This window comes from Danio rerio, chromosome 21 (genome assembly GCF_049306965.1).
Source record: "Danio rerio strain Tuebingen ecotype United States chromosome 21, GRCz12tu, whole genome shotgun sequence".
Classification (NCBI taxonomy): domain Eukaryota; kingdom Metazoa; phylum Chordata; class Actinopteri; order Cypriniformes; family Danionidae; genus Danio; species Danio rerio.
The window spans coordinates 1,145,177-1,172,500 of record NC_133196.1 but is presented as its reverse complement, the minus strand read 5'-3'; the positions used below and the strand labels follow the sequence as shown (position 1 = coordinate 1,172,500).

Here is a 27,324-nt window from a genome sequence, read left to right as displayed (position 1 = left end):
CTGGATGTGCTTGCGTTTGAGTTTAGTACAATTCAGAACATTTAGTGTGCATACGGGTGTTAAATCATCGTCAGGAACAGGTCTGAAGCGCTGTACGTTTGCTTGTGATTTAACCCATTTGAACTCCTTGAGATGTGAAGCAGCAGCAGCTCATATTTCAGCTTGAGGAGATTCACATTTCTTACACAAACACTCCGGTGAAAGGAGATCTAGCTGTGTGTGTGTGTGTGAGAAAGAGAGACGCTCGGATCATATTTCATCTGTTCTGTGTGGAATATTGAGGATAATAACCATCATGCTAGGCCTGGTGCAGTTATAACAACACAATATGTACCATTAGTGTGATCAGGTGTGTTTAATTAGGGTTGGAACTAAACTGTGCAGAGCTGCGGCGCTTTTGGAACACAGTTTGACACGTGTGATATTATGGCTACAATTACACATTGCAGCTTTAATATAACACCAGTTTGAGTGTCACAATTTGACAGTAGAATGCATAAAATAGATAAAACCTATTTAATTAACCAAATGAGTATTGTGCGTGCAATTGATGAAGTGTTGGTGGTCATTCAGGGATTTGAGCCTCCGTTCATCATGTAATGTCATTAGGGAACAAAAGCAGCTTATGACTGTTCATTAGTGGCACGTGTGTGTGTGTGTGTTTGTGTGTGTGTGTTTGTGTGTGTGTGTGTGTGTGTGTGTGTGTGTGTGTGTGTGTGTGTGTGTGTGTGTGTGTGTGTGTGTGTGTGTGTGTGTGTGTGTTCAGCAGTCAGTCAGTGCCATGACCACATTCAACTGCTGGTAAAGGGCTGATCAGCTCAGCTTTGGCACATCTGGAGATTTTTGAGTTATTCTGATGAAGAATTTACAGCAGCTGTGAGGCACATTGTTGGAGTAATAAATCAGCTGAATACACTCCCTGACAAAAGCCTCGCACTGATCCCAGTTGTAATGCTGTGTTCACACCAGATGCGGAACGCGCGGATAAATCGCGCTATTTGCGCATAAATCGCGATATTCGTGCATAAATTGTCGCGTGAACATTTGAGGTTACTTGCTTCATTCGCGCGTCAAATCCGCTTCATAACCGACGCGGATTCGCGTGATGGGCAGGGCTTCTGTCTGCCCGGTGACTGTAGCTTTGTTGCTAAATGGCTAACATGGATTTTATGAAGAAAATATCAGTGTTTATGGGCTTTACGTTTATGGGCGATACGTTTAGGGTCGTGTCTGAGTCCACTACATGCTTTCAGAGGTGCAGCAGCTCTGTGAGCTCATAAACTCCTCCAGAAACTGAACCTGAATGACGGAGGCTTTCAGCGGTGCTTCTGACTGAGCCCAGCCCAGTTTGATGACTTGTTGTCGGTGAAGGCTGGAGGATTTCCCCCGGGACACCAACAATAGGTTCTACGTCACAATTACACCCCCACAAGAGCAAGCTTCTGATTGGTTAACGCAGCGTGAATGTCCGCTGAAGTTCAGATTTTCGAACTCTTTCCACGAAACGCTCGTTAAGCGCGTTAAAGGCGCAAATCGCTCAATTTGCCTCGCGCATATCGCGCTATTCGCACAGCGCCATTTGAGCAATTCGCGTCATTTGCTCCGCGCCATTCGTGCGTATCGCGCCGCAGGATGTCTATTCGCTCGTTTGCATTGACTTAACATGTAAATCACCCGCGCTTGACGCGCGTTCCGCATCTTGTGTGAACGCAGCATAAGAGCATGAAATAATAACTTGCCCTCTAGTTGATTATTCGTTTGTAAAAGTGTCAGAAGGTGGATTTCTCTGCTGGATCATCTGTTGATCTGCATCCCAATCATCACCAATACTGCAGAAGACCTACTGGAACCAGCATGGACCAAGATTCTCACAGAAATGAGTCGAGTTTGGTGAAGGACGATATAGATAACATACTATTAGATTCTCTATGGAAAAATTGAACTCATTATATTAAAAGACTGTAATTATGAACTCGTATGAGAACGTTGGCCTTAATTTCCTAGACTTCACCACAGTGAACCACACCTTTAAGGTTAATTGGATTTAACACCATTTAACATAACCCAATTCTGTCTGGAATTTTATCCCTCATTGTGTCTTTTCGAATATTCGTGGTCTTAATTTTATTTTGATGTGCAATTATAATATAGACAAAATCCCATTGTGCCAAATCCCAAGTGCTCCTGTCATGGTCATTAATATAGAAGCATAATTTCTCCCTGCACTGCTCTTTCATCTGGAATAATAGACACACTTTATACAAGCACAAATCTCTTCTTTTTTTAATAATTGGTTTGAAAACAAAATGAATGTAGTTCGTCAGTTATATAATAAAGATGGCGTAGTCTTTTCTTACAATGAATTCCTCTCTTATTACAAAATCTCAATTACCCAACAAGAGTTTTCAACTGTTATTAGTTCAATTGCTTCAGGGCTCCATACGTTATTTAGAGGTATTAATCAAGACCAGGGGCCTCATGTACGAAGACTTGCGTGGAAATCTTACAAAAAAATTCAGATGTATGAAACACTGCGTACGCCGAATCTCACGCATATTCTTTTGTACATCCGAATGAATGTGAAACTGAGCGCAACATGCACGAGCACAAAACCCCTCCCTGCCTCCTCCCCCGTATGAATATGCTAATGACTATGCTAATGGAAAAACCCAACGAAAAAGCAATGGCAAAAGCAAGCAAAAAGAGAAACTTTGAACAGAATGTGAATTGGAGGTGCTTTCAGAGGTAGACCGGAGAAAAGCGGTGTTATTTGCAAGTTTGTTCTCCGGAATTAACAACAAAAGAAAAAAATAGAGTGGGAGAGTTTAGCTGATGCGGTCAACACAGTTGGGTCTGAACATCGCACTGAGTGAATTAGAAAAAGAAATAGTGTGGTTTATATCTGTAAAATGTTGCAGTATACTTAACAGTCTCAGTGGCGCTACTCGTAAGACGCATGTGATCATGTACTGACACGTTCGAGCATGAACTCGTTTCGAATCCAGCGTCTGATGAACTCTTTCTTCTTTTTTCCCCCGCTACATATCAGATTTTGCCAACTATTTATCACGAGAAAGACAAGTAGGAATCATCAATAAGTCTGTGCATCATATTTAATTTGCACATTTATTGAATGGAAATGTTTCTGATTCACGCATGCTAATTCATCTTCAGATAGTGTCTTTATAGCAATGTGCGTGCGGTAGATTGCTCAGATTACATTGGGAAAACAGGCGACTGCTGCAAATTGCGCTTTAATGTTTAGCTGGTCAACTGTATGGTATGGAAACCTTATATACCTGCTGAACCCGCCTCATACAACTGCCATTGCAAGGCTCAGACACTTTGTAGAGAGCAATTTAACACAACTGCCTCTAGGAGTCGCCAATGGAAATAAAACAGACACGCACAAAAAATGTGCGTACGCCTGCCAGAAAGCTGCTGTGAACCTGCGCACATTCCCACGTTCAGTTCATTGTTAGTAAATCCAAACGTGAGCAATTCTGAGCGTGAAACCTGGCGTACGCAAAGTTTTTGTGCGTACGCAGCGTTGATACATGAGGCCCCAGAGCTGCACAGTTAATCGTAAATAGACGGCAATCTCGATTGGACCCCCTAGACGATCTTAATCCAGCATTTCTACAATTCTGTCAATCATATTTTCAAGTTCAGGAGAGAAGCAATGGTGACCGCACAAGTCTTCATATAGTTTTACATACGTTGTTCAGCAACGTGGACACCTCCAAATGGTGTTGAAAGAGTCACATGCTGTATTTATAAGATATAATTCACCCCAAATGTCACTTCTGTCTTCATGTAATGTATTTGCGACCGCAAAATCACACGTGACGTGAGCTGCTGACCGTCAGCTGTTACCACAGAGAGGGCGGACGCGCACCTCTGCATGAAGTCTACTGTAGTGAACAGAACCTGCATAAGCTGTGAATAACAGGTAATAGAGTTGTACCTGACATTCAGTTTGTGGCACAGAGTGATCGTTTGAGAGCCGTGCGGGAAGCGAACCGCTCTTAGCAGTAAAAATGAAACCGAAAGCGCACACAGTGTCAGATGTAGCTGACTGACTCCAGCCCAAGCAGTATCCAAAACCCGCCGAAACGCACAAACACCCACCCAGTCTTCTGTTCAAAGAAATCACATCAGTGACAGATTTATAGCAGGAAATGACAGATTGTAAGTATATATCTCAAACACAATAATTCAACATCAGAATGATCATCAGCATTAATGACCAGGACACATCTAAAGTCTGTTCAAGTCCACCATTCCAACTCTATACAACATTCAGCATTTTCACCAACAGTACAGCTACACAAAGCCTACTGCTGTTTACCACAATAACATTAATACTCATATTAACCTTTATTCTACACCTACAGAATCAGGAGACAATCCTGATCTTTATTTTAGACAAAACAATTACGATTCTCATTTTAGCCAGAATCCTGCAGCTCTGATCAAGACCATGCTTCTGATCCATCGTCTTTGATTTAAATAAATCATATGTTGGCAAAACCTGTTTTACTATATATACCAAGAGTAATAAGAAGGCAATTCGTACTCTTTTCCAAAGAGAAATCAATACTGTACCTTATATTCAATCTTATTGTTAATCATTAATCGTTAATCATTATTGGATGTCTTTATTAAAGGATCAACTGATTTGCTGGATAAAAAAGTGTGGCTGTTACCACAGAAATATCATGTTAGAAATAAAATGATAGAAATATCCTATAAACCTCTCCACAGATTTTATCCAGCAAAACATTATTCACAAAAATGTAAAAGTGGGATTGATGTAAATTGTGTTTTTTGTAATGAATATGAGGAGACTGCTTTACACTTGTTTTGGCATTGCGCATACTCGGTCAACTTATGGAGTGAGGTGCCAAAACTGCAGTGTTCTAAACCTCTGTCATTGTTGTGGGAAAATGTACTTTTTGGCTTTAGTATGTACCCTAGTCGAGAGAAAAATAGTTTTTATTCAATTATTTAGTGATTTTGCTAACACAATGTACATTCATAAATATAAATTTACCAATAAGAAACCGAATTTTAAGGTGTTGATGACTGAATAATGCTTATATATTAGTAAGAGACTCTCTAAATCAGAAAGCCCTACACACTTTAATACTTTGTGAACTCTACAATGTGATTATTACATGTACATTTTGAATTAATTTTGTATATTTGTATTTTATTTATGCTCACCCCATGGCATGTATATTTTTTGTACTGTTAAAATGTTATGATAAAAAAGAAAATAAAAATAAAAAAAGTTTGGTGATGGAGAGTTCATGGTTTGGGGTCATTCAGTATGGAGAGATCTGCAGAGTGGATGATCAACATCAACAGCCTGAGGGATCAAGACATCTGTGCTGCCCATTACATTACAAACCACAGGAGAGGGACAATTCTCCAGCAGGATAGCGCTCCTGCTCATACTTCAACCTCCACATCAAAGCTCCTAAAAGCAAAGAGTGTTCCAGGATTGGCCAGCCCAGTCACCAGATATCAACATTATTGAGCTGATGAAGGAGGGGGCGTTGAAGATGAACACCAAGACTCTTGATGAACTGGGATCCTGCAAGAACGCTTAGTTTGCCATTGCAGATGACTTTAAGTCAGGTCTATGTTTCTGTGTGGAGTTTGCATGTTCTCCCCGTGTTGGTGTGGGTTTCCTCCGGGTGCTCCGGTTTCCCCCACAGTCCAAACACATGCGCTATAGGGGAACTGATCAACTAAATTGGCCATAGTGTATGAGTGTGTATGGGTGTTTGTTAGTTGGGTAGCAACTGGAAGCATTCGCTGCATAAAAACGTGCTGGAATAGTTGGTGGTTCATTCCGCTGTGGTGACCCTTGATTAATAAAGGGTCTAAGAATTTGGCGTCTAAGAATTTGTGGAATTTGACGCTCGTCTGACTTTTCGTGAACCCTAAACGAATTGCAGGCATTCATAAGGAATGACCTTCACACACACACACACACACACACACACACACACACACACACACACACACACACACACACAGAAGGTAAATGTAGAGGGATTCTGTGATGCTAATGTGTGTTTTTCACGAGAGTGTGTGTGTGTGTGTGTGTGTGTTTGTGTGTGTGTGTGTGTGTGTGTGTGTGTGTGTGTTTGAGGTTTACAGCTCCCGTTTGGCAGAATGAAACCCACACTTTGCTTCCATTTTTGGGTGTTTTTGTATGTGGCGAGCTCACATCTGTGTCTGCTTCTCCTGATGTGTTTCCCTGCTGCTCCTCATTTGAGCCTGCTCTGTTCTTCTGCACAATACAGAGACAAACAGACCCGTGCTGGATCAACTGCACTTCTAAATTCACCCATTAGATGACTGCGTGCTCTTTCATCCTCTTATTCCTGGTTATTCTGAATGATATAGTCAGTAATAGTCATACATGAACAGTAAACGCTACCTTAGGAATGTTTGAAGATGAATTGTTAGAGAATAATGCACACCTGATGTGGTGTAGTGGAGTGGCCGTTACACCTCAGATGTGTTTGAGTGTGTTTGTCAGGTGTGTGTCCTCCTCAAGCGTCTCCTGTGTGTAGCACCCATCGCCTCCTCCTCCTCCTCCTGTTGTGTTCTGTTGTGTTTTCTGACTGTTCTATCTGTGAAATAACTCCAGTCATTCAGTGGAGTGATATGGAGCTGTAATGCGCATTAAACCTGCCGGAACTACTTTAGCTGTGCCTTTATCTGACAATAACCAAACACCTTACAGCGACATTCAGCCAGTCAGAATCGAGCATTTAACAGCCCCCGTAAAAGTAATTTTACACTATCATCCCTGCTGAAAAATCTAGCTTAAAGATAGCCTAGGCTAGCAGGCTAGGCTGGTTGGCTGGTTTTAGCTGGTTGACCAGGCTGGTTTTAGAGGGGTTTTGGCCATTTCCAGGCTGGTTTCCAGCCATTTTCAGCCTGGTCTTAGCTGGTCAGGCTGGGAGATGACCAGCTAAATCCAGCTAAAACCAGCTTGACCAGCCTGGTTTAAGCTGGACATAGCTGGTTTTGGCTGGGGTCCCAGCCTGGCTTGGCTGGTCAAGCTGGTTTTAGCTGGTCATCTCCCAGCCTGACCAGGCTGGAAATGGCTGGAAACCAGCCTGGAAATGGCCAAAACCCCTCTAAAACCAGGCTGGTCAACCAGCTAAAACCAGCCAACCAGCCTAGGCTGGTTTAAGCTGGATTTTTCAGCAGGGATGTTCTGGCTATTTTGGTAGTTTTTACAGTGTTTCAAGTATTTTAAGCTGTTGCTATGCAGTTGCTAGGGTCTTTTCATTGTAGCAGTTGTTACAATGTTTTAAAAATGTTAGGCTGTTGCTATGCAGTTGCTAGGGTGTTTTGGCTGTTTTAGCAGTTGTTACATTGTTTTAAGTACTTCAGGCTGTTGCTATGCAGTTGCTAGGGTGTTATTTTAATTGTTACAATGTTTCAAGTATTTTAAACTGTTGTTATGCAGTTGCTAGGGTCTTGTCATTTTAGCAGTTGTTAAAATGCTTTGAAAATCTAGGCTGTTGCTATGCAGTTGCTAGGCTCGGTAGTTGTTTTTGTGGTTGTTGCAATGTTTTGAATAATTTAGGTGGTTGCTATGCAGTTGTTAGGATGTTCTGGTTGTTTTAGTATTTGTTACAATGTTTCAAGTATTTTATGCAGTTGCTAGGGTGTTCTGGCTGTTTTGGTATTTGTTACAGTGTTTCAAGTATTTTAAGCTGTTGCTATGCAGTTGCTAGGGTGTTCTGGCTATTTTAGTAGTTGTTACAATGTTTCAAGTATTTTAGGCTGTTGCTATGCAGTTGCAATTGTGTTTTGGCTGTTTTAGTAGTTGTTACAATTTTTCAAGTACTTCAGTCCGTTGCTATGCAGTTGCCAGGGTCTTGTCATCTTGGCAGTTGTTGCAATGTTTTGAAAACTTTAGGCTGTTGCTATGCAGTTGCTAGGGTGTTCTGCTTGTTTTAGTAGTTGTTACAATGTTTCAAGTACTTCGGCTGTTGCTATGCAGCTGCTAGGGTCTTGTCATATTAGTAGTTGTTACAATGTTACGAGTACTTAAGGCTGTTGCAATGCAGTTGGTTGTTTTGCAGTTGTTAAAATGTTTTAAGTACTTCGGCTGTTGCTATGCAGTTGCTAGGGTCTTATCATTTTAGTAGTTGTTACAATGTTTCGAGTACTTAAGGCTGTTGCTATGTAGTTGATTGTTTTGCAGTTTTTACAATGTTTCAAGTACTTCAGGCTGTTGCTATACAGTTGCTAGGTTCGTTAGTTGTTTTTGTGGTTGTTACAATGTTTTGAATAATTTAGGTGGTTGCTATGCAGTTTTTAGGATGTTCTGGCTGTTTTGGTATTTGTTACAGTGTTTCAAGTACTTCAGGCTGTTGCTATGCAGTTGCTAGGGTCTTGTCATTTTAGTAGTTGTTACAATGTTTCGAGTACTTCAGGCTGTTGCTATGTAGTTGGTTGTTTTGCAGTTGTGACAATGTTTCAAGTACTTCAGGCTGTTGCTATACAGTTGCTAGGTTCGTTAGTTGTTTTTGTGGTTGTTACAATGTTTTGAATAATTTAGGTGGTTGCTATGCAGTTTTTAGGATGTTCTGGCTGTTTTGGTATTTGTTACAGTGTTTCAAGTACTTCAGGCTGTTGCTATGCAGTTGCTAGGGTCTTGTCATTTTAGTAGTTGTTACAATGTTTCGAGTACTTCAGGCTGTTGCTATGTAGTTGGTTGTTTTGCAGTTGTGACAATGTTTCAAGTACTTCAGGCTGTTGCTATGCAGTTGCTAGGTTAATTAGTTGTTTTTGTGGTTGTTACAATGTTTTGAATAATTTCGTGGTTGCTATGCTGTTGCTAGAGTGTTCTGGTTGTTATAGTAGTTGTTACAATGTTTCAAGTAATTCCGGCTGTTGCTATGTTCTTTTTTTCCGGTTGCTACATTGTTTTGAGTACTCTAGCTGTGCAGTTGCTAAATAAATGATCGTTTAAGTCAGTTGTCTAACTCTTTCTGTGTGTTTGTGTCTCTGTGTGTTTGCAGCCCAGTGTGCTGATCGTCAGTTATATCGAGTCTGGAAAAGCAGCTGCGCAGTTCGGCTTCTATCAGCAGGTGGAATGGAAACCCGACGACTCCATGATTGCCGTAGCGGTGAGTAAAACACCTCTGTTACTCCTGTGTGCGTGTGTGTGTGTGTTTCGTGATTAGGCTGTTGTGTTCACATGCTCAACAGAAATGGCTGTGATTGGCTGTGAAAGTTATTGTTTAACACTCTTCACCACTGAAGTATTATTAGCTAATTAATGTTGAGTTAATTGATTAATTGATTGATTTAGATTTTATTTTGGTTGGTTAATTGATTGGTTGATTGATTTGATTTAGTTTGGTTGATTGTTTGGATTATTGGCGAATTGATGATGTTGGTTGATTGATTGGGCTGATTGAAATTTGATTTTGATTTGATTGTGCAGTTGGCTGATTGATTTGGTTGGTTGATTGATTTTAATAGCTGATTGATTGATTGATTGATTGATTGATTGATTGATTGATTGATTCAATGTTTGTTTCATATATTGACTGAATGATTAACATTGATTGATTGCTTGATTGACTGGTTAATTGAAGGAGGGATTGATTGAATGGCTGATTGATTTCAATGAATGATTTGATTGACTGATTGATTTGATAGATTGATTGATTGATTGATTGATTGATTGATTGACTGATGGTTTGGCTGATTGAATGATTGATTGGTTGATTGCTTTAATTGATTGACCCAATATTTGTTTGATTAATTGTTTGACTGAATGATTGATTATTTAACAATAGATTTTTTCGTTGATTAAAAGATTGATTGATGATCGATCGATCGATCGGTTGGTTGGTTGATTCTTTTTTTTTTGGATTGATTGATTCTTGCCATGTCCGTGTTTCTTCATCTTCAATCCTCTTCATGTTGACGGTTCCTCTTCATCAGCACTATTTGAAGGCCTCATGATGACTGAAGGCTGTTCCTGAAGCTAGCGGTGTAATTTATTCCAGCCGCACAGAGTGTTTAAATGTTAATGCTTCAAGCGTCAGTCATTTAAGGACGCCGAACAAAACACACTGTGCTTTCCCTTTTGTTTGGCTGCATAATTGCTGTCATTCTGCGTTATTAAAGCCGACAGACAGGCAGAGATGCGCAGAAACGCTCTCTACACGCAGCATAAAAGCTCATGTCTGTTTGTCAGAATCGTCTGCCATTCCTTCTGTTGGCGACACAATACAGCCAGTGTTCCTCCATCCACCAGTCCATCACACCAGCCTGACACGTCTCAATAAATAATGCTTTAATTCGGCTTCTCCATTCGGTGCAGAGTTTTGTTCTCTTAAAAGAGTTGTCTTCATTCTCAGATGACTGACGGAATCATCATTTCAGACTTCATTTGTGTTCCTTTAATAGAGTTTGTTCGTTTCTGTTCTCCAGCGCTGTGTGTTGTAGTTGATGATTGTGTTTGGCAGTGTGTGTGTGTGTGTGTGTGTGTGTGTGTGTGTGTGTGTGTGTTTCTGAATGGGTCAGAAGCGTGTCGTGTGTCCAGACATCAGATCCGTGTGTTTCCACTGCATGAGGTCACAGAGCTACTGAAAACCTCAGGCTTCATTTCTTCTCTTCTGCATTTAAAACTATTGCTTAAGGGCGCTAACAGTGTTAATTAATGAATTTACCAAGCATACTAACAGAAATAAGCCTTCCCCCAGAAATAAAACATAATAAAAAATAAAATATCCTTGCTCTGTTAAACAGGATTTCTAAAATCGATTGCCTTCAATCGTATATTTATCATGCATTAATAAATAAAAAAGTAAGGAGTTATTATCATCCTCTACCTGTACTCAGATTAGGATTGCTGTTTGTTTAAACTACTGAGCCGTAAGCTATGAGCTGAAACATTTTTTTGGGGGGACAACTTAATAGTTTTATGTTCAATCTACATAAATTTGTAAAACATTTACTACTACTAGGGCTGCTCGATTATGGGAAAAATCATAATCGCGATTATTTTGGTCATAATTGTAATCACGATTATTCAAAACGATGATCAGTTAAAGTCAAAATTATTTACCCTTCTGTGAATTTACTTTTATATACAAATATTTCCCAATTTATGTTTAACAGAGACATTTTTAACAGTATTTCCTATAATATTTGTTTTCTTCTGGAGAAAGGCTTATTTGTTTCATTTCAGGTATAAATATTTCGAAACCTATTTTAATAGCTCAATATACAGGGGTGATAGCGTTCCGGCACCACGCCGGATTTCCGGCGTACTGTGGTTGCGGGTAGGGTTGTGACGGTGAGGAAATTTCCCCACCGGTTAATCGACATGTGACAACACCGGTAATACCCGTATCACCGTGGGAGTGGGCATTTTTTCATTTCCTCTTTTTTCTGCTTTTAAATAGCTTATAAATGCGTGCGTATAATACTTTCACTTTCAGTTTTGCGGGAGTTGCCAATTCGGTGTCAATTGTTTGAATGGACGGAAAGGAAACTACAAAAAAAATCCCTGTTATTAAACAAAACATAACTTTTATTTACATAACGAATAAAACACAACACTGCTACAGGCTGAAAAAACTGTGTAAGTTGGAACCATACAAATAACAACCATAAACGCCTTGTTATATATTATGAGCTTGAACAATCCGTTTATAAAATACATTATTAACGAATTTAGGCTATTGAAGAATAAACCGAATATGAAATATGATCCTTGCATAATGATCACAAACAAGCGAGCACTCATTTTATATTTAAACTATATGAAAAAAAATTAAGAATTGGAACATTATGTAAAAAATCAAAGGGCAGGCTAAATAAAAGCACCTCGTCAGAGCTAAACACCGCATGTGTCAGTTTACAGCTTCTGGAGAGATCAGACAACCTATACAGATCACACAATCTCAATAAACAACATGTAGGCCTGAATGTATAAATATTTCGATAAATATTGTTATGGAATATTTATAACTAAATGATCTTGCTTTTTGGTTTTATCGATACAGCTTTGATCTCTCTTACAAGCGGCAGTTACAGGCGCAGCATAAGGGCGTCTCACACTGTCAGTGGCGGAATACACACAGCACTGCCAAGACGTTTTATTTTTATTTTATTTGTTGCAGATTTGCGCGTTGTTCCTTTAAAAAAAAACTTTTATTTTTTAATTATCTCAAGTTCAATGTTGTCTATCGAGTAACTGTCGAGTCCCTCGGATTGGAGTTCAGTGCGCATTAAGACTATTGACCAACCGCCCTGTAAGTTTAAACACTACAGGTCCACAGCTCTGGTGTGGTATGAATTACACGTTTTAAATGATAGCGAGACATGCTACGTTGAGTTTTTATTGTAAAATATACATTATAACCCAGTACACGGTAAAATAATATGTTTTGAATGGTTTGTCTATTGACGGCGTATAGCCGAGCATATTTTCATTAAAATTAAAACACATTAATACAAATTAGCCACCCTTTGATTTTTTTCGTTTACGTATATTTTTATCAAACGAAAAATGCTATGAATTGTTAATTTTAGTTTTCATTTTATTAGAGTTAATAGGCCTATAATTTATAGGCTACACAACTCATATCTTTGGCTCCAATTGCGTTTTTACAGATATCCTACCAATAGACTTTTTTTGGCTCAAAGACATTTATGCCTATTAATTTCAGAGGTGCATTTTGACAGATTTCGTAAAGGCTTCAGCTATTCTACCTGTCAGCTGCACCTGCCTAAGTTTTGCAACTTGACTTGTGTTGTGGCTCGATGTCTGAATGAGAGAGAGAGAGAGAGAGAGAGAGAGAGAGAGAAATCAGTCCTCAGATTCGATGTGTGGCCGCACATCTCAGTTACTTTATTGCAATTTTTAATATTGGCTCATCTAAATAAACTTTTAATATATTAAAAGCCGAAATATTGCCAGACAGAAGAAGCAACTTTCGGTTTTTGAAGAGAGCGGCCTCAGTTATAAAAGATGCGCGCACACACAGGATTCCATCTTTTTGGCCTAGACATTATGGATTTTTTTGACATTAAACACATAATCAAGTGGAAATAAGAACAGCTGAACTTCGGAAAAAGTCCTCACGTTGCCGATGTTTCTCTGCAGATGGATTGTCAAAGGCGCGGCATTGCTAAATCGTTTTAATAAAAAAAAAGATATTTATTATTAAACATTGTGAGATGATGGTCGCGTGATTTTTTTTTTAAATGAGAGTATGCGTTGCGTATTTATGGCCATTAATCTATCCGCGACCCACCCATAGTTAAACATGAAGGTGCGTGTATAAATTAGTTATGTTTCCAGATACTGCCACCTTTGTCAGGCAAAGTTTGCAGATTGCCTCATTAACGTCATCAGGTTCTCTTATGCATTTGGTTTGAACCCAAAATTTTGCCAAACATGCGCTTTTGCATTGCGTTTTGACAATAAATCGTCCGCCATCCTCTTTCTGTAAATTCGACTCCTCTTTTCTCCTCACGTGGTAAATGAAATATGACGCACTGTAGCTATGTTTTGATTTTAATTATAGAGCATGCTCTCGTTTTAAGTCAATTATTTATAATTATATTTTCCATTTATTTTAAATAAATGTTTAATAAAATAAATAAATAAAAAAACGAATAGCCTACTTAAAAAAAAACAAATGTGGGGACGGTGTCACGGTAGAAAAGTGATGTCACCGGTGTTGCGTCTTAACACCGATATCACCGTCAACACCGTCTATCGTGGCAAGCCTAGCTGCGGGGAAAAAAAATCAGGTTCACGGATATTGATCTGTCATTTCTCTAGATTCACAGAATTCACTCACTGCTGAAAGCGACGGATTGGTTTTATTAAGTGCCATTTTGTGTGCTCGTGAATCATCTTTTGAGTGTAGACGCCATGTAAATAAAATATTAATTGTGTAATTTAGAGAGCTTTATAAATTATAACGGATCTTTGTGAGATCTCTATGAACTAAGATCAGTGACGCTTTTTAGTGATAATAAGAGGAGCGTGCTTTGCACTTTCCAGGCTATAAACTATTCAGAATTTGTATGAAACTTTCGTTTTCGGCACATATACGCTGATATGTTTTGGGAATGACATCTGCATATTTACGCTGGGTTTATTCTCGAAATAACGGTGAAGAAATAGACGGGACAAAAATATATTTCCCCCTTCTCCTTAAACAACTTAGTGTTTCAGCTGTGAAATAGTTCAGTTTTGTATGTAGCCTAATGGCAAAGTGATTATATTTAGTTTCGTTTTTTATTCAGCTTATTTAGAAAAACGTTTGGAGCATTTTTTATTCGTTAAAAATAATATTTTTTTTTAAGGAACAGCGCCCAGCGGAAGACCATCATTGTCTGTTTGATCAGTTTGCCTTCTCAGATCATCACGACTTGCCTAAAATAAAAGATATAAAACAGTTCAAGTATAAAACAATGGTAGCTTAAACGTTAAAGAATGTGTTATTAGGCGCATAGTTTGCTTATAAAAAGCTTGCAGGACATCGAGGCGCCAGAGCAATCACTTGCATTTTTCAGTGGGAGCAATTTAAAGTTATCCGTCATTTTTGCTCACAAAGTACGAGTAATACATCAAAAAACGTTACAGCGTTTTTATAAAATAAAGAAACCAAAATTATGCGCTTTCTGTCGTCTGGTTTTTTAACAGGAGCGCTTAATGAAGCAAACTGTATATGCCTCACAGACATAATAAATAGGCCTATATTTATAGAAAGTTTTAAATTATTACTTAACGAAATAAAACAAATCGAAAACAAAAAAACTCCTTCATGTAATCCGTAAAGATGAATTTCTCTCTAAAGGCGAGTCCAAGAGGAGATTGCCAGTCAGGATCTTTGCGACACTGACTCAGAATAAGTTTATTAATAAATAATTAAGATATGTCCTTACTCTTTCCTCGACACATTCATTGTTATTTGTTTTTGCCGGTGCTTGGGGCGAGTTTTAGCTTATTGTGTGCGCTTGAACGCGGATTCACAGTAGCAGTTTTAACATGGAGTGACACGACATCTGACGTACAGATGACACTGGCACATGCCACTGAGTGTAGTGACACTTCCGGTGGAACGTCCGGTTTTCCACTGTCATGTGTCACTCGCTAGTGGCATGTGTAGTGACTTGTGTCACTCAGAGTGTCGCGCTGCATGTCACTGCAGTGACATCGACACCCGGCGAAGCTTATGACATTAATTAACACGAGCAAAACCATATTTAATCATTACGCGACTTTTAACCTAATTTATCGCGTCGCAAGTTAGTTTATTTGCTGAACTACTCCACGATGTTTTAATTTAAACGCATTTATTTTATGTATTCGTAGTCATACTTCCGTACGTAATATAGTCATTTGACAGTACATGTCAGTCAAATTTATTGTGGCATGCTTATGTATGGGAGGGGTTACACTTATCTGTTGTACTGTATATTATTGCATCCTGGCAGTTCCTTTGTTCCCTACAATATGGACTTCTCTATGTTTTTAATTCATTCATTTATTTTATTATTTATCTTATTTTCATTTTAAGGTATTTTAAATAATATCCTTTAAAAAGTTATAATAAAATGCATGTTGAAAACTCATAACATATATGCATGTAAGATAACAGGTGTCATTTGCCTAATGATTTTTAAATATTAAAGCAAAGAGACTTATAAGATTAATGTGCTTATAACGTGCTTATACTGACACCTACTGGCACATGTCACAAGATCACTGACACTGGCATGTGTCACTGACATTACTGGCATGTGTCTAAAAAGAGCCACTTGACAATAATGATGATCAGGGTTACACATAGGCTGTTAATATATTTGGGCCCAGGGGCCCACAAGTTATATGTTTAAAGTGCGTTGCATACATAGTACCCCCACCCCTACTCACCTCAGGGGCAAGGAAAAAAAGTTCAGGCTCAGGATTTTTTTCCACTATCAGCTCTGAATATAGCCCCCTTAAGCAATATATAGTTTTAATTGTCTGCAGAAGAAACTACTGTTACATAATGACTTGCCTATTTACTCTAATTAAGCCTTTAAATGTCACTTTAAGCTGAATACTAGTATCTTGAAAAATATCCAGTAAAATATTAAATGCTGTCATCATAGCAAAGATAAAAGAAATCAGTTATTAGAAATGAGCTATTAAATCTGTTATGTTTAAACTGTGTTTTAAGCATCTTCACTGTAAGAAAAAACTTCAACTACAAAAGTTCTTCAGTCCAGAGCAGTGAGGAAATTTTGTCCTTTTGTTGTTTAATTAATAATAAAACAGCAGCAGGAGTATCGCACGCTGTCACTTTAAGAATAGTGCGGCAGCAATATAGTTTCTCTTTCTCGTGTCTTTTGATTGTCAACTTGTTTGTTTATTACACAAATGAGGATTAATAGGAATAATCACTAAACACCGTGCATGTATTTGACCATTAAAGCACACGCATTAAGATGCCGTTAGATGTGTGCACTGCTGTCCAGCACGGACCGTGCGGCACGCGCGCACAAACACACTACCTGTCTGAGGCTAAGCGAAATAGGACAGAATAATCGTAATTATAATAATAATTATATGACGGAATAATCGTTTATCTCGATCAATGGTTTTTCATAATCGTTAGAAGCCGTAATCGAAATTGAAACCGGATTTTCGATTAATTGCACCGCCCTAACTACTTCTACTAATAATAATAAACTAATAAGCCAACTTAATTTCTTCATGTTGTCCCAACTCAAATCAATTGTGTGGAACCCAGCATTTTTACAGTGTGTGATTCGTGATTTTTTGTGTTTGCAGTTTATGGGTTGTTTTTGTTATTCAGATAATTAAATCCAACTGAATCCAGATGAAAAATACCCAAAATAAAATATAATAAAAATCTCTTTTCATTGTTTATGCTGTAAGCGAGAGGATCATGGGGAGATCTGCATGTACAGAGCAATTCTGAGAACAGTATTTCTGTTTCATGAAACCTCAAGAACACGTCTCGGATCTCATTTCACGCGATATCAAATAAAAACACAAAGAAATTATTCAGCTTTCTTGGCATTAAATTACTTATTCATTCCAGATTCTCTTTAAAGGGATAGTTCACACAGATAAAAACCATTTCATTTCATCATGCTCCACTTGTTTCAAACCTTTAAAAGTGCTGCATGTCAGTTTTTGACTGAATACCATCATATGTTTGCAGATATTTCAGAAACATGCTCAATGAACATTTCTTGTTTATTTGAGATACAATGCTGCAGTTGAACGTCTGTCTTTGTTTTGGTCATTTAACCCGCCCAATGCCAGTTTAGCCAACTATACTTCAGCACCCCGAGTTGCCAGATGGAAAACATCGTATTTCATTCAGCCGGTCAGGAAGGATCTCAAAGCATGCGGCCAAAATGTGACCTCTGGTAGACCGTAGCAGACTCTGAAATGAGATGCAGATTCAGAGTTCCTATTTAGGAGGTTATTAATTAGCAAAACATAATAATATTATAAGCATAAACATTAGGTGAGCAGGTCACATTGAAATCCTGTGTCCTAACAACACACTACATGACGAGATACACAGTGATCAAATTGGCTGTTTGCAGCGAACGAAACACGACAGAAATGTAATTAAGTGCGCAGAATAGTGTACTTACTGCACTCCAGCACAATAGTGAGGTTTATAACCTAATAAAGACATATTAAACCTCTTTAACATGATTTAATGTAGATGCTAAATCACTGATATGTTGGAATCTCAGTTCTGAGTTCAGTTTCAGACGATTTATTTTATTCTCCAGATCTGAGCTGAACTATCTGCTGCTGCTTTCAGTAGTATGGCAATAAATGCCATGAAAAATGACTCTCATTATTAGTATTTAAGCCTGAATAAAGTACATGGGCTGTACCTGAGCTGATCATTGTCTGTTGTTTAGCTGTGAGTAATAGAAGTTTCTAATATATACATTTCAGGTATTCATTAGAACAAAATTGTATTTTAATATGGAGAATATTCCTTCTTTCGCGCGTCGTAGCTTTTCGATGGAACACTGTTTGAATCAGCTGTTAGGCTCGATAGTCAGGCACACTCATGTTAATCTGGCAACATGAGCTTACATGGACTCGTCAGAGGAGGAACCGAGTGAAAATGTGTTTTGATTCAGGAGTGCAATACCTAGTTCAGCCACTGGGTGTCAAACTTGCATACTGAACACAAAGGAGGATATTTCAGAAAGCTGAAAACTGATAACCAGTGATCTCTACAGTATTTGCTGGTCCTACTGTGGAGGTCAATTTTTCAGCATTCTTCAAAACATCTCTTTTCTGTTCAACAGAAGAAAGAAACTCTTTCTTCAGAAATTACATCATAAACACATCAAGCCCTGGTTTCCTCCACAAGTACTGAGATATGCGCTATAGGTGAACTGGGTCAGCTAAATTGGCTGTAGTATATGTGTGTGAATGAGTGTGTATGGGTGTTTCCCTGTACGGAGTTGCTGCTGGAAGGGCATCCACTGCGTAAAACATATGCTGGATGAGTTAGCGGTTCATTCCACTGTGGCGATTCCTGAATAATAAAGGGACTAAGCTGTAAAGAAAATTAATGAATGAATAAACACAACAAGTCTTATTATTCTGACATTAAAATAAGATCCAAATCCCTGTAATTTTGAGGCCTATCGCAATGTCATGTGGAAATTTGGTTTTCCCCGCCCACTGAATTGACATTAACATGTCTTCATAGTAACACAAATAAACATCCAAGAAACAGGATTTGCTCAGAAACTGGGATTAAAAGATCTGTTCAGCTCTCTGTGATCAGCTGCAGCTCAGGAATGAGTTTCACAAGATTAAAACATTTATATATCAAAGCATGTTTGTAATAGTCAGTAAACACATGCATGTATGTACTTCGTGTGACTCATTGTTGCAGAAAAGCTTGAATAAACTCCACCACAAATACATTTGATAGCCTTACTGTGGTATTTTTGACCGATAAGCTGAATCTCTGCCTCATCTGTGCCTGTCTCTGTCACTGACTGCTGTTTATCTGACGCAACAAAGGAGAAACATACACATGGGAATGGTGGGCGGAGCTCCAGCTCATTTGCATTTAAAGGCACAGTCTATAAAAACGGCTACATTTTGTGTTGAACTCAAATTGGGCATGTTCTGCGTTGTATGATAAATAATCTGATGGCTATTTTGAGCTGAAACATTCTGGAGACACCAAAAAGACTGATCTTACGTCTTATAAAAGTGTTAAACAGGAGCGCTTCACCAGTGTGAGCTTGTCAATAAATTCTGCTAGGTGTTTTTCTGAAGTCTGCTCTGGAGGATTCAGTTTTTCTCTGGCGTCTGCTGGAGATCTTTCAGTGCACACGCCTCCACACCGCCTGTCTGAACACATACAGGTCCTGGAGCATCATGGGGAAAACTGGAGCTCAGGGATTGACTGGAGATCCGGTCAACCCACACGCAGACCTGTGTGGGCTGGAGAGATAAATCCTGCATGAATGTTTCCCACAATCCCATAGAGGAGTGCAGAGAAATAATCCACCTCCTAGAACGGCATTTTGATGTTCTAACAGCTTATATTCCTGTTTATTACTGATTTTATTACAGTTTAAAAAATAATCTAAGTGTAATCTAAAAGTACTCTGATTACATTAGCATAAATGCATAATATAAAAGATTATAGTCATATAATTTGATATCAGTAGCAGATTACAGTTAAAAATAATCTCTATGTAATCTAAAAGTACTCGGATCATGTTACTGTAGATTTTACTAGTTAACAATTGTCATACAACACAACAACTGATTACAGTTTGTAATTAGTATTAAGTAAGTAATCTAAAAGTACTCTGATTACATTAGCATCAATGTGTATTCTATCAGGAAACATTACCGACTATAACGTTGTATAACATGTTTCTATAACAATTTTCTCCCTTTTTATGTTCTAATAACGACGGTAAAAAATATTTTTGGTTATCATAATATTATTCATAATAGTTTGTCTCGTGTTATTTTTTAAGTTATATGAATACTTAATCCTTATTATATTAATTATTTAAGAATGTTTCCTTAAACGGCCATGAAACCCCTTGTTTCAGCAGGATGTTTTCACACCTCTAGTTTGGAAAAAGTCAGGAAAGTGGGTGTGTCTAGCTCTGTTTGGGTGGGAGTGTCGGGGAAGGGAAAATGGGAAGGGTTTGAATAAAAGTGGGAGTTCCCATTTGGGCACCTGCTAATTTTCACCGAGGAAAAACAAACACACACACGCAGGGGAGAAAGACGGTGTGTTTGATGGTGAAATGTTTGATACTGCTTGCACTGATCCACACGTAAGTCCAGCAGCGCTCTTATAGAGAGAAAATTAAAACAAAACCTTCACTGCAGCACATTATAAACTCAACACTGACGACCCGTATCTCCAAACATTTCTTATTCTTTTCCCACTGCTTTTGGCAACACAACGTGGCGTCTCTTTGCCATCTGAACATTGTTTCAGGTACAGTCTTTGAAGCTAGCATGCATATTAATGAAGTTGTGGCGCGTACATAATAGAGCACGCTGATTGGTTTGTACCAAGCCATACTCATGAATCAATGCAACACACTAGACGTAATACGGTACTCCCATGTTCAGACATCCAGTCTACACGCTAAGATCGCATGGCCGTGACGCAGCTTCAAAAATTTGTTTTAAACCGGAAGTACGAATTTGCTCGGAATAACGTAAAAACAACAAATTTTCACTTTTTAGTGAAATATATGAGTCCTAATAGTGTTTTTAGCAGTGTGGGACACATATACCACTGTCAACAGCTCAACACATGTGTTTTGGTGTTTCGTGACCCTTTAACGTTATCAGTAAGTTCCAAAAACGTTATTGTGGAAACATTAAAAATGTTAAATTTTTATTTGATGGTGTTATTTATTTGTTATAATATTACTATTTAAACCATGAATCTAAATGTATCCAAAAATACTACTCTGATTACATTAGCATCAATGTGTAATCTAACAGGTTATGTTACTGACTACACATTTAGTCGTATCATTTGTAATCAGTAACTGATTACATTTCAAAGGTGATCTAAATGTAATCTAAAAGTACTCAGATTACATTGCTTAATCGAAGAAATTATAATACCGACTACACATTTAGGCATGTAATTTGTAATCAGTAACTGGTTACAGTTCAAAAGTAATCTAAATGTTATGTTAATGTACTTATATTACATTACTTAATGTAAGATATTTAATTGTCAACAGCACGTTTAGGCATATATTTTGTAATCAGTTACTAGTTACAGTTCAAAAGTAATCTAAATGTAATCCAAAAGTACTCAGATTACATTGCATAATCTAAGAGATTACATCACTGCCTGCACATTCAGTCATATCATTTGTAATGAGTGACTGGTTGAGAGGAAGTCAGCAGCGTTCAGCGGTTTTGCTTGTGAAATCTGAGCTGTTTTTTTCAGCGTATCGACAGACCTGAGAATCGCTGACTGCAGTTTTCAGCTATTTTGATGACTTTGATTTTTCTTCCTGTTTGTATGTAAATGTGCTGAACTCTGCTGCCTTCCTTACAATCACCGACTGAAACTTTAATAAACATTCTTTAACTTGACATTTTAAGCACTGTTCAGATTATTATTAATAATACTGTTAAGCAATATGTAAATAAATGAACTTGATAAATAAATGATTTTCAGTTTTAATTCTGTAAGAGAACTCTTATTCTGTTTGCTCTTTTGAAGAGATTTTTTAACAGCGCTGAGCCAAGTGGAGTTTGAGTTTTAGCCAAAAAAATAAAGCTGTAAAAACGTTATATTAATGATTTTATGCCTGCAAAATTTAACATACATTCATATAAACCGTGCCTCATTTGCATATTTAAATAAATAACAATGATAATTGTAGCATATTTTTTTTTGCAATTTTGACGCATTTAATTAACTAGTGGGAATATGCTGATTATTATTATTATTATTGTTATTAATATTTGTTATTTTATTGCCTTAATTTTCAAGCACTGACTGAAAATAAAAAAATTAATGAAAAAATATTATTAGTTTTTTTTTTTTCCAAAATGAACATGACATGTTATAACACTCAGTTCTATTAACAATTCAATTTTAAGGATAAATAAGAGTCCTTTAATTTTGGAGGAATAACTAATGAAAAAGTATTCGAGTCTTCTCGTTTATTATTTGATAATTAATATAATTATTAACTCTGTTATTGCCGCCAACTCCGTTATTGTTGTCAACTCCGTTGTTGTCATCAACTGTGATTGTAGTCAACTCCATTATTGCCGCCAGCTTCGTTATTGCCATCGACTCCGTTGTTGTCACTGACCCCGCTATTGTCGTCAATGGCGCTATTGTCGTCATCGCCGCTATTGTCATTAACCCCGTTATTGCCGCCAACACCGCTATTGTAATCATCGCCGCTATTGTCATCAACCCTGTTATTGTCGCCAACACCGCTATTGTCATCAACACCGCTATTGTCGTCAACTCCGCTATTGTCATCAACCCCGTTATTGCCGCCAACGCCGCTATTGTAATCATCGCCGCTATTGTCATCAACCCCGTTATTGCCGCCAACACCGCTATTGTCGTCAACTCCGCTATTGTCATCAACACCGCTATTGTCGTCAACTCCGCTATTGTCATCAACCCCGTTATTGCCGCCAACGCCGCTATTGTAATCATCGCCGCTATTGTCATCAACCCCGTTATTGCCGCCAACACCGCTATTGTCGTCAACTCCGCTATTGTCATCAACACCGCTATTGTCATCAACACCGCTATTGTCGTCAACTCCGCTATTGTCATCAACACCGCTATTGTCATCAACACCGCTATTGTCGTCAACTCCGCTATTGTCATCAACACCGCTATTGTCGTCAACTCCGCTATTGTCATCAACACCGCTATTGTCGTCAACTCCGCTATTGTCATCAACACCGCTATTGTCGTCAATGCCGCTATTGTCATCAACCCCATTATTGTCGCCAACGCCGCTATTGTCGTTGTGTTTTGTGTGTTGCATTTTATTGTATTTTTGTAACCTTAGAATTTAAATTTAACATTTTTTTATTGTAAATAATTTCTTTTTATTTTGGGTTTTTTAATAAACAAAAAATGAACCGCTTATTTCAAATATTTTAGTGTTTGAAAATTATTTAAATTTCAATTATTTCAGAAAGGTTGCTGGTTTAAGTCTCGTCCGGGTCAGCTGAAAGGGCATGCGATGTGTAAAACATATGCCAGAATAGTTGGCGGTTCTTTCCGCCGTGGCGACCCCTGATAAATAAGGGACTAAGCCGAAGGAAAATGAATGAATGCACGAGTGCTGCGGCTCTGTCTAAACCAGTGTTTTAGTGGACTTTTGGCCTTTATTTGGTCTAATCTGACTTCTTGTGATGTTTGTCAATGATTTATTGTCCTGTGTGCACAGAACTGATCAGGTCCGCTGTTGGTCCGGTTCACTCCTCCTAAATAAATGCAGAATCAGACTCCTGCAATCATCCTTCAGCAAACAAGTCCAGGACATGCAAATATATGTGCAGATAAACCTGTTGAGCGCTCTCCTGATCACATCCAAAGTCTTCTGCTTGATTTTTAAAGGATTATCAGAGTCGTTTAATTACTTATTATGTTTGATTTATTAGATTTAATTTAAAATGTATTAATTATATGCTGTTTATTAGTTTTTTATAGTATATTGTTTGTGTATGATTATATAGTATCTTTATTGTAATATAATATAATTATTTTATAATTGTAACTACAAACTGACAGCTCATTTACATATTTTTAGCTTTTGCGTTCATTCATTAATTTTCCTTCAGCTTAGTTCCTTTATTCATCAGCGGTTTCCACAGCGGAATGAACCGCCAACTATTCCAGCATATGTTTTACGCAGCAGATGCCCTCCCACCCATAACCCATCATTGGGAAACACCCATACACACTCATTCTCACACACACACACACACACACACACACACTTATACACTCTGGTCAATTCCCCTATAGCGCATGTGTTTGGACTGTGGGGGAAACCAGAGCACCCGGTAGAAACCCACACCAACACTGGGAGAACATGCAAACTCCACACAGAAACACCAACTGACCAAGTCAGGAATGGAACCAGCGACCTTCTTGCTGTAAGGACACTGTGCTAACCACTGAGCCACCATGTCACCCTAGCTTTTGCATGTTGCAATAAAAAAAAAATTGTATTTAAAAATAAAATATAAAAAATATAGTTTTTTTTTAAAACTAAGAATTTATTTTCATCATTTTTTTATTGTAATTAATTCATTAATTGTATTTTTTTAAAATAAACAATATATTATATATATAATTATTTTGAATATTTTAGTATTTGGAAATTATTTATTATTATTTATTTATTTTATTATTATTTATTTGTGTTTATTATGTTATGATATTTTTTAGCTTAGCATCTATTTTCCTTTGTTTTAATATTGTAATTTTTATTTTTATTTTATTTTTATTGACTTTTTTTCTTTTTCTTTTTCATGACTTTTGATGATTTATTTATTTTTTAATAAACTAATTGCTGCTTATTTTTTTTTTATATTTTAGTTTTTTGTGTGTCCAGGGTCTAAATATGTTTTCATTTATTTTAACTTTACTATTTTTATTGATTTTATTAAGTTTTTTTATAAACATGTTTATTGTACTTTTGTTTTAAATGTTTTTTTTTTTACTTTTGTTTATTTATTTTAATTACATTCTTTTGTTTTATTTTTCCTTTTTTTATATCAATCTAAAAACTGCAAGCTCTTACTTATTGTTTCAGTTTTCTGTTTCCGCGTGTGTGCGTGTGTGTTGATATCTATTAATTTGTTCATTCCTTTTCCTTCGGCTTAGTCTCTTTATTCATCAGGGGGTCGCCACAGCGGAATGAACCACCAACTTATGCAGCACATGTTTTACGCAGTGGATGCCTTTCCAGCTGCAACCCAACACTGGGAAACATCCATAAAGACTCCTTCACACTCTACACTCTTCACACTACGGCTAGTTTAGTTCATCAATTCCCCGATATATTCCCGGAGCACTCGGAGGAAACCCACGCCAACACAGGGAGAACTTCTTGCTGTGATGCAACCCACTGAGCCACATTGTCACCCTAGCTTTTGCATATTGCAATTATTATTTTATTAAATATTATATATTTTTTAAATGTTAGATTTTTTTTTTATACATTTTTATTGTAATTAATTTATCAATTAATTTTTATTTACTTAGATAAAAAAAAAATATATATATATATATTATATATAAATATTTTGAATATTTTAGTATTTGGAACTTATTAAATATTTTTAATTTTGTATTTATTATTATTCGTTTGTTTAATTGTTAATATAATTTATTTTTATTATTTATTTTTATTTTATTATTATTATGTATTAATTATATTATTTTTTAGCTATGAATCTAGATTATTTCATTTTTTTAATATTGTAGTTTTCCTTGTTATTGACATTTTTAATTATTTAGTTTGTTTATTTATTTATTCAGAGGTTTTCACATATATTTTGTTAGGAAAGTGGAGATTTACAGAAGGGAAAGTGTGGGGAGCAAAAATGGGGAAAGGATCGGCTAGACCTTAAGCCAGGAATTGAACTCGGGTCGCCGTGAGCACCTCAGTGCTACATGTCAATGCTGTCGGCGCAGACTTTATTATTATTTTTTATTAAACTAAAAACTGCTTATTTTTAATGTTTAAGTGCTTGTGTGTTCGGGTTTTAAGTTTTTTATGAACATGTTTATGGGCTTTTATTTTGTTGTAAATCTTTTTTATTTTAATTACTTTCTTTTGTGCTTCTTTTTCCTTTTTTATATCAATCTAAAAACTGCAAGCTTGTATTTATTGTTTCAGCTTTCTGTGTGTGACTGTGTGTGTGTGTGTGTGTTCAGATTGTGTGTGTGTTGATATCTATCTGATATGTAAAGTGTCTGTAATGTTCCATCACTCAGGTATGCAAACACGGCTCTGTGACTGATATAAATCATGTAAATCATGTTCAGAGTCAACTACTGTGTGTGTGTGTTTGTGTGTGTGTGTGTCTGTGTGTCTGTGTGTGTGTGTGTGTGTGTGTGTGCGCATGTGTGTGTGTGTGTGTGTGACGTTATTTCTCATTTTCCTCTGCGTCTGATTCTGCAGCCAACAATAACAGGAAGGAGAGAAATTCCGGCAGTCTGAGTGAGCCTGATGTAGAGAGTGTGTGTGTGTGTGTGTGTTCCTTACTTCATCACTGTGTGTGTAAATGTGCACAAGTGTCAGTCTGTGTGTGTGTTTAAGTGGGTTTTTGTGATTGCAAGAGTGTGTGCTTGTGCCGCTGTGTGTATGCATATTTGAATGTGTGTGTTTTAGTGTGTGCACACATTTCTGAGATTGCGCACGTGAGTGTGTGAATGTAAGTCTGTGAGTTTGTTTTGAGTGTGTGTATGCTTGTGTGGATCTGTGTATGTGCGCACGTGTGTGCACTCGTGAGTGTGTTTGTGATGCTGTACTGGGAAATCAATAATGAAGCACGAGGGCGCTGGAGTTCAGTGAGTGTCCAAACCCTGATCAATAACTCTGATGATGATGATGATGATGATGATGGACATTAATCTCCAGCACATGTATCTCTGGCATGTGTTTGTTTCATTAACACTTCTGGTTGAAGTAGTCTTCAAAAAGTTTCATTTCTGATTCGTCAGGATTCATTTGAGGAATTGAATCATACAAGTGATTCAGTTCATTACCAGCACTGATTCATTATGGCCATTCATTAATGCCTCATTTCCACTGTGTGGTATAGTACGATATGGTATAGTTTTATGGTATAGTTTGTTACTGGTCCCCATTTTTCGGTTTGAGGCAACATAGTGTGAGTACGGCCATAATTGCTTATGCTATTTCATGTGTCTAGTATGTATCTTGATTTCAAAATATTTAGATATTTGGATTGAAAACAGGACAAAACTACTTAGTTTTTATTTTATTATTATTAGTATTATTATTATTATTAGTAGTAGTAGTAGTAGTAGTATAACAGCTCAGGGATGAGCTTTTTTGAATGCCAAATGAATGCTTTTCTTCTTTTTATCTGATTCATCGATTAATCAAAGAAATAATCATCAGGTTAATCGATTATTAAAATAATCATTAGTTGCCGTCTGTACTCTTCTCTGTTAGAGAGGTTCATGGTAGTCCAGACGG

At 37.4% G+C, this 27,324-nt stretch overlaps 1 protein-coding gene and 1 long non-coding RNA gene across 4 annotated transcripts in view; both read left to right on the top strand.

The window, feature by feature from the left end:
- The window catches only part of ric1 (RIC1 homolog, RAB6A GEF complex partner 1), a 76,000-nt gene that overhangs the window by 7,745 nt on the left and 40,931 nt on the right, over nucleotides 1-27,324 (top strand). For all 3 annotated transcript variants that reach the window (XR_012397029.1, XR_012397030.1, XM_073935606.1), the window contains exon 2: nucleotides 9,066-9,173. Coding sequence is in view for 1 of the 3 variants with exons in the window: in XM_073935606.1 (XP_073791707.1) it covers nucleotides 9,066-9,173 (108 nt within the window). In the remaining 2 variants the exon portion in view is untranslated. The remainder of the gene's footprint in view (nucleotides 1-9,065; nucleotides 9,174-27,324) is intronic.
- LOC141379937 (uncharacterized) lies at nucleotides 9,174-17,098 on the top strand. Its single transcript, XR_012397031.1, has 2 exons — nucleotides 9,174-11,295; nucleotides 16,025-17,098. It is a non-coding gene; the product is annotated as an uncharacterized lncRNA (long non-coding RNA).